This window comes from Polyodon spathula, chromosome 28, assembly GCF_017654505.1.
Source record: "Polyodon spathula isolate WHYD16114869_AA chromosome 28, ASM1765450v1, whole genome shotgun sequence".
Classification (NCBI taxonomy): Eukaryota; Metazoa; Chordata; class Actinopteri; order Acipenseriformes; family Polyodontidae; genus Polyodon; species Polyodon spathula.
The window spans coordinates 8,177,082-8,185,255 of NC_054561.1; the positions used below are offsets into that span (position 1 = coordinate 8,177,082).

At 46.3% G+C, this 8,174-nt stretch overlaps 1 protein-coding gene across 1 annotated transcript; it reads left to right on the forward strand.

Annotated features, from left to right (window-relative positions):
* The first annotated feature begins 818 nt into the window (after nt 1-818).
* Nucleotides 819-7,434, forward strand: rnf113a (ring finger protein 113A). Its single transcript, XM_041231584.1, has 10 exons — nt 819-960; nt 2,363-2,442; nt 3,477-3,584; nt 3,932-4,039; nt 4,832-4,941; nt 5,780-5,886; nt 6,232-6,321; nt 6,712-6,805; nt 6,883-6,989; nt 7,268-7,434. The coding sequence occupies exons 1-10, from the start codon at nt 858-860 to the stop codon at nt 7,354-7,356; spliced, it is 996 nt and encodes a 331-aa protein (XP_041087518.1). The 5' UTR covers nt 819-857; the 3' UTR covers nt 7,357-7,434.
* Nucleotides 7,435-8,174: the final 740 nt, after the last annotated feature.

An 8,174-nucleotide genomic window follows, 5' to 3' on the forward strand; every position in this document is an offset into this window, starting at 1 on the left:
AATCGTTTCCCAGGCTGTACAATTTAAATGAGCGTTTTAATCATGTATCTTTGATCTTGTTTTCAGTTTAACGCAATGCAATTTCAGTTAATGTTTTAACTATAAACAGCTAATGGTTCATTATCACGCAATTAAACGTGTCTGTGCCTCTGCAGCCTCGATGCAAGTACAGTCAGATCCGCCAGTTTGAAATGCGCACGCAAAAGACATTGCATTTATTTGTATTTAAATATGTTTGTAATAAAAACGCGTCTTTCTTGCTGTAGAGGGATCATTTTATACATTTATCTGACGCTGAATTCCACCTATCGGATCAGTAAAGAAAGGTTCACACAGCGATGACCAAAGCTTTTCCATCACCTAGAATTTGTACAGGGTGATGCAAAGCGTTTGGACGTAGATGTAGGTCAGTCCCCATTATCGGTCTGACTTGTTCCGATCACTTAAACTAGTTCTGGGATCGTCTGTTTGGTCGCTGCAATCAGGGTTAGATGAGTCTGCAGGATTTTCTAGTCTGCCCATTATTAAACGTGTTGTGAACTACAGCACTGATCCGCTGCAATCGACCCAGGTGAGTTCACCTGTGGGGTTAAGAAAGTTAAAAAAAACAGGTGACTTGTACAGCCGTGCAGAACAGTGATGCGCAGCTACAGACTCGCCACCAGGCGGCGCTGCGGTCGGGATAGAGCGGGGCTGTCCTAGTAATAGAAAAAAAAAAAAAAGAAAACCCCATTGATCGCTATATTCACTTCGGGAGGACCCCCGTCTCCTGCGCTAGGTGGCGCTGTTATATAACTGCACCTAAAAGCGGCCGCGTCTCAGCATCCGGGCTGTTTGTTTGTTATTGAAGAACTAAAATGGCTGAAAACGAAGAGCCCAAAGCCACCTGCACATTTCTGTTTAAAAAAACGAACAAAAAATTCACAGCTCGGAAGCGGAAAGCAAGCGACAGCGACGCGGGTGAGTGGAGTGCGGCTGCGGGGAGAGCTGCGAGAGAGCCCGGGTCAGTGGCAGCGGGGCCAGGGCTGATCAAGAGGACTGAAATCCTGCAGATCCGTCCAATTCAGCCCTGAGCGCAGCCACCAAACCCGCGATCCGGGACGGGGTCGACTGATCGGAACCAGTCGGACCGATAATGGGGACTGACCTGCAGCTCGGCCAAGCGCTTTGCATCACCCTGTAGAATGAACTCGCTTTGCTTCATAAAGTCGAATGAAAGCTGCTGAATAAAGTCACGTTAACATACTGAATCACACACCGCTTTGTAGTTTTCCATATGCTTAATGAAAAACTGACAAATTTGACATTTCGAAGTCTAACACGAAATCCTGCACTACTATATGGCTTCCGATAGATACTGCGATTATATTTTACATGATGTTAAAACACCTAAGTTATGTTATAAAGTGACCCCTCTGCAGCAAGAAAGACGCGTTTTTATTACAAACATATTTAAATACAAATAAATGCAATGTCTTTTTCGTGCGCATTTCAAACTGGCGGATCTGACTGTACTTGCATCGAGGCTGCAGAGGCACAGACACGTTTAAATGCGTTATAATGAACCATTAGTTTATAGTTAAAACATATTAACTGAAATTGCATTGCCTTAAACTGAAAACGAGATTAAAAATACACGAGTGATTAAAATGCTTATTTAAAATGTAGAAATTATTAAAATGTAGAGCATTATAATATATATATTTATATATATATATATATATATATATATATATATATATATATAATATTAATGTGTGCAAGACTTTATTCTCACGAATCTCTCTGCCCGAACCTGACTGAAATAAAGAAATGTACTGAATATAGTTTTCAGAGGGACTCGTCATTTCAGAGAAAAAAAAGTAGCCGTCTTTGTAAATTTAAGTAGTAAATGCTTAAAACGAGCAAGCGTGGTTAGTCTTGTCCTTCACAGGACTGAGTCAGTCCACTTGAATAGGATCATCACGAATCTGATTTGGTACGCTGCAATCGGGATCTTGTTTAATCTCATTTAGCAGATGATCTGCCTTTGATGATTAAGTTCTGGTACGCTACAATCGGCATTTGAAGGTGAATTAACTTTCGTACAATCAAGTGGCCTAAACCTGCTTAATCCACTAGTTAGACACATCAAGTGGACTGCATTTGGTATGTTGTAATCGACCCAGCGCGACCAAGTCTAGTGTATTTCATGTAGCGGTATACCAGTTGTCTATGCTGTTTTAAAAAGCCGCGTTTGTATCTTTGAGATCACAGGGTTATAGCAGCTTGTGGTAGCAGTGATAGGACTTTAGTGAAATGTGTGTACTGGTGATATACCAAGCGATGCTATATTGAAGAGACTCGATGCACTTTCACACAGGCAGCAACAGCGACGAGGAGAAGAATGCGGTGAAGCGGAAGGAGAGGAAGGCAGGGCCGGCTAATCCCATGATCCAGAGGGTAAGAGAAGGGTGTGGGGTCAGAATGTGGTACCCCTACCAAAGCGTGACCTGTGCAGTGTAAGAAAGTGGTAAGCTGCCAGATTTCGGTACAGGTGCAATCAATTGTTGTGGTTGTAAGATTTGTAAGAAAATGTAACGCAAATGCTAAAGTTAATTCTACAGAATTATTTTTGCAAGCCGCACAGGTAAACACATTTACAAGACCAAATGTATTGTGCATGATAAATATTCACATACTTTTTTCTTAATAGTGGAAAAATATAAGTTAAAACCAATGTAAAAGACTGGACAATATGATCAATTCCATTAAAAAAGTAATAGACCAAAAAAACAAACATGCACCGGATCTGAAGGGACGTTTCTCTGCTTTCTTAGCCGACGTTGTTTAGGTAACGCGAGTAAGTGGCGTACCTCTCCGTACCACGTTTTAACATGTACCTGAAAATACCAGTACGCAGTTTCAGTCTGCAGGGAGGGAGTCCGGCAGGGTTTATTGGTAGCGGTGCTAGCGCTGTGTCACGGCTGTGATTCAAGGCTCAGGGGAAAATCTGCTAGACACATACACCACACAGTCACTCCTCTGCATGACTCCCTCACTAAACTAAACCTGTTCATGTGTTTTGAAACGCTGGGCCTCTCTTCCAGGGCTAGTCAAGGCTCTGTCTGTCTGTGAGAGTTTCTTATTCCCTACAAGCCTGCTGGTACTTTAAGATCTGCCAACGAGGCCTCTTGTTTGCTGTGGTACGAGAACTCCTTTACAATCCTGCAGAACGAAGGCTTATTGTTCCAGCTCCTTCACTTCCACGTTGCATCTGCAGTGCTGCGTCTGGCAGCATTTATTTAAAACTAAGCTTAAAACAGATCTTTGATCTGGCCTTTCACTAACAAGCAGTTTGAAGCTCTCAGTGGCTTGCTGTGTTTTTTTTTGTAAAGTGCCCCGGGGTGCTTGCGCTGGAGGGATGCTGTTTAAATGGTATGGTGTGGTACGCTGTGGTATTGTATTAATGCAATGTTCACTTCTGTGCTCCTCAGACAAAGAAGTTGGAAAAGGAAAAGGTGTCTTCCAGCGACAGCGACGGAGAGCAAGAGAAGTCGAAGTCAAATAAAATCACTGTCGAGTACAAATCCACCAGATCTGCTGTACGTAGCTCCTGAAGGATCTGGGTGCAATGAGGGCTTGTGCACATCCCAGCAATGCTTTAACACCTGAGCTGAGAGAGGGACAGTTTAGTCACTGTTGTTATTTGTGTGTGTGTGTGTGTGTGTATATATGTATATATATAAATAAATAACCCTGTGTATGAGTGGATGTTAGCTACTGTGAATCTTTGTAGAATTTGGATGTGATTTTGAAGTGTAGTTTTGTAGCACTGTTAATCAGTGGAGCTGAAGTGTTTGTCGTGGAACGCACAGCGTTTTGAGTATTTCTGCATGCAGTGCTGTTCACTGTGTAGTGGTTGTGGGTGACGCTCCCCCTCTCTCTGTAGAAAGCGGAGGGTCCTGAGGACATGGGCGCCACAGCGGTGTACCAGCTGGACACAGAAAAGGACAAGGATGCGCAGGCCATCTTTGAGCGCAGCCAGAGAGTGCAGGAGGTGAGCCTCATACCCCTGACCCACACAGACCAGCCTGTGCTGGAGAATACTGACCCTTCGCTACCCACACAGACCAGCCTGTGCTGGAGAATACTGACCCTTCGCTGCCCCTAAAGTCCTGCTTGTGCTGGAGAATACTGACCCCTCACTGACCTGCCTGCGCTGGAGAATACTGACCCCTCACTGACCCGCCTGTGCTGGAGAATACTGACCCCTCACTGACCTGCCTGTGCTGGAGAATACTGACCCCCTCACTGAACCGCCTGTGCTGGAGAATACTGACCCCTCACTGACCTGCCTGCGCTGGAGAATACTGACCCCTCACTGACCCGCCTGTGCTGGAGAATACTGACCCCCTGACTGACCTGTGCTGGAGAATACTGACCCCCTCACTGACCGCCTGTGCTGGAGAATACTGACCCCTCACTGACCCGCCTGTGCTGGAGAATACTGACCCCTCACTGACCTGCCTGTGCTGGAGAATACTGACCCCCTGACTGAACTGCCTGTGCTGGAGAATACTGACCCCCTGACTGACCTGCCTGTGCTGGAGAATACTGACCTCTCACTGCCCTCACTCACGCACACACACACATACACACACACTACTGACCCCTCACACACACAGACACCTCAATTTGCATTATTCCAGTAACTTATTGTGTCTTTTAAAGATAAAGGCAGTTCTGGCTAGTAGTAGTCCTTCATTAATGATATGGTCTCATTAATTATGTAGAAGTGTACTTTTTAAAAAACCTCTCGCCTTGTATGCATTACTTTCGTCTTCAACAGGAGATAACTGGGAAGGACGATGATAAAATCTACCGGGGGCTCAATAACTACCAGAAGTTTATCAAACCCAAGGACACATCGATGGGCAATGCCTCCTCCGGGATGGTCAGGTAAGGACACATCGATGGGCAATGCCTCCTCCGGGATGGTCAGGTAAGGACACATCGATGGGCAATGCCTCCTCCGAGATGGTCAGGTAGGGACACATCGATGGGCAATGCCTCCTCCGGGATGGTCAGGTAAGGACACATCGATGGGCAATGCCTCCTCCGAGATGGTCAGGTAGGGACACATCGATGGGCAATGCCTCCTCCGAGATGGTCAGGTAGGGACACATCGATGGGCAATGCCTCCTCCGAGATGGTCAGGTAGGGACACATCGATGGGCAATGCCTCCTCCGGGATGGTCAGGTAAGGACACATCGATGGGCAATGCCTCCTCCGGGATGGTCAGGTAAGGACACATCGATGGGCAATGCCTCCTCCGGGATGGTCAGGTAAGGACACATCGATGGGCAATGCCTCCTCCGGGATGGTCAGGTAAGGACACATCGATGGGCAATGCCTCCTCCGAGATGGTCAGGTAGGGACACATCGATGGGCAATGCCTCCTCCGGGATGGTCAGGTAAGGACAGAGTTGAAGGTGGGTTGAAGTCAGTCCTGTTCGCTTCCATCGGCAGCAGACTGAGATCAGCCCGGTCTGGACTGAGACCCCCCCCAAGATTGCAGTTCACTGGCAGAACTCATGAAAAAACAAACAAACACAGCAGAATGGAGGGCTCTCTGTTACTGTAATAAAATACACGACCCTCTCCAGCTGTCCTCTGATCGATGCTGGCTCACACTCTAATAGAACGGGAGTCTGTGAGGCAGGGTTTGCTGTGAATGGATTTTATTGCAGTATCTTTCTATGACTCATTCTGATAAAAGCAAGTTATTTTCTGTAGGAAAGGTCCGATTCGAGCCCCCGACCACTTGAGGGCGACAGTGAGGTGGGACTACCAGCCTGACATCTGCAAAGACTATAAGGAGACCGGTTTCTGTGGCTTTGGAGGTAAAATTACTGCCCTGCTCGTCTCAAACACTACCCCCCTCCTCTCAAACAATCCCCCCTGCTCGTCTCAAACACCCCCCCCCCCACAGCCTTCACTTGATTCCTTCCTCATCCAGAACTATTAAACACTAGTGTGTGCCGAATGTAGAAATATTAAAAGAAACGTTAATAAATTCAACGAGAAACATTTCTAGACTGAAAGTCTTTTTTGTTGTCTTTTTTAGATAATAATAAGACCACTTCTCCTATTTGATAAAGCTTGTCGCTTCTTCATAGTGACTCTTTCGTGTTTCTCCATCCCCTCTGATTTCCTGTTCTTTGCTCACTGTATCCTGTGTCTCGCAGACAGCTGCAAGTTCCTGCACGACCGCTCCGACTACAAGCATGGCTGGCAGATCGAGAGGGAGCTGGACGAGGGCCGCTATGGGGCCAACGGTGAGGCCCTGCTTCCACTGTGCAGGAGCGCTGGGGTGCAAACGCTGAGCCCTCAAGGGCTAATTGTTGCAGTTCCTGGTTTGCTGTTTATTTAGCCAAATTACTAATTTCTGTCAAGTCACCAGAAATAAATAAATGCAGGTTATAGCTTCAACGTAAGCACATCGCATAGAGATTTGATCAGATGAACTGTTAGAGGTACTCCCTGCATATATTGTCTTAGAAACTTCTACCACAGAATTTCACAGGTTCTCGAAGCAAAGCTGTATTGTAATATTCCAAATAGTTGACCCAGATTCTCATGTGCCAGTTTTAAGTCCAGTAATGTATAAAGATGCTGACGGCATTGGCTGTAACAGGGTCTCCTCTCCTTTCTGCCCTCCTGAGCAGACGATGAGAACTATGAGGTGAGCAGCGATGAAGAGGACCTGCCCTTCAAGTGCTTCATCTGCAGAGAGTCCTTCAAAAACCCTGTTATCACCAAGTACGTTCCATTCCGCTCTCCCCTCCCTTCCCCCTCCCCATGCAGAGCCCCTGATTTCCTCTCCTCTGCGTCTGCAGGTGTCGTCACTATTTCTGTGAGAGCTGTGCGCTGCAGCATTACCGCAAGTCCCAGCGATGCTACGTGTGCAACGAGCAGACCAACGGCGTCTTCAATCCTGCTAAAGGTACTGCTTTGAAAAAAATGTACCTTCAGCTGAGGGAACACTAAGCCACTTTTTCAGAAACAGTGGCTTGAAACCTGGTTCTGGGAGACTTAGTTTTAGGTCACTGTGTCAAACCCCAAGTCTCCCCTGGTGTGCCGTGCAGCGGCCTGAAACCAGGTTACGAGCCACAAAGTAGCTCCGTGTTCCCTCAGCGCAACGCTGCACACGCACACTCTCACCCTACTGCGACATGGTGAAAACATTGGAGACGTTTTAATTCCACACCTCTCTCCCTTCAGAGCTGATCACTAAGATGCAGAAGCTGCAGGCTCAGAACTGTGAGCAGCCAGACAGCGGCGAGCAGCAGGATCAGGGGGAGGACTTGTAATCTGCTTTCTGGAATTTCCTTTCTTTCTTGTTGATGTGCATCTGTAATAGGGCCAATAAAACTTTTCTTTTGTATTAATAGTTAGTCATGTTTCCCTGCGTGTGAAATAGAGAGAGGGCACAATGCTCAGTCTGATCTTATTTACAGTAAGATCCCACCAAGCACAATAGTCTCGCTAGAGAGGTGCCTGCAGTGTGCTCAGGATGTAAAGAATGTATAATGCATTGCTGTTTCTGATGCACTAACTGGAAAAAAAAAAACTGCATTCAGTGGACCTGATCCTTCCAGTTTAATAAATAAAAACAATATCTGAATCCAAGTCTGCTAAAGATGCCCTTCACAGGTGAACACATTGGTGAGATCTTACCTGTAGTGAGATCAAGAGGCAAATATGCAGCAATTCAACTCTGCGCTGTTACAAGTAGTTGCCAATCCTTAGTTTTCAATAGGTGTGTTTTGCAATATTTGTTACACTTTGTCTTTTTTGTACCCAGTATGAGGACCCCAGGCATGTGTAGAGGAATAGGAGATGGTTAGGCTGTGCTTCCTGTTGACAGACTCAGGGTTTGCGCTGGTTCAGCAGCAGACCCTGGCGATATGGAATCGGGTATTTGACCCAAACTCTCACTTGTGACTGGGAGCAGGTGAAGGACTGTGAGCGGGAGGGGGATAGGAGCAGAGGACTGTATTACCAGGAACAGAGGGGGCGACTGTGCTGAATCTCACAGCTACCCTCAACCATTAAAAAGAAAATGTATACAATGAACACAAAAACATAAACATTAATTATTAAAGCCAATAGTGGTGACCTGGCAGCA

Excerpts from the sequence above, each read along its gene's own strand:
- rnf113a (XM_041231584.1), top strand. The coding sequence starts at position 858 with ATGGCTGAAAACGAAGAGCCCAAAGCCACCTGCACATTTCTGTTTAAA. Across the intron at positions 2,443-3,476 it reads CTAATCCCATGATCCAGAGG|ACAAAGAAGTTGGAAAAGGA; the intron begins GTAAGAGAAGGG and ends TGTGCTCCTCAG. Across the intron at positions 4,040-4,831 it reads GCAGCCAGAGAGTGCAGGAG|GAGATAACTGGGAAGGACGA; the intron begins GTGAGCCTCATA and ends CGTCTTCAACAG.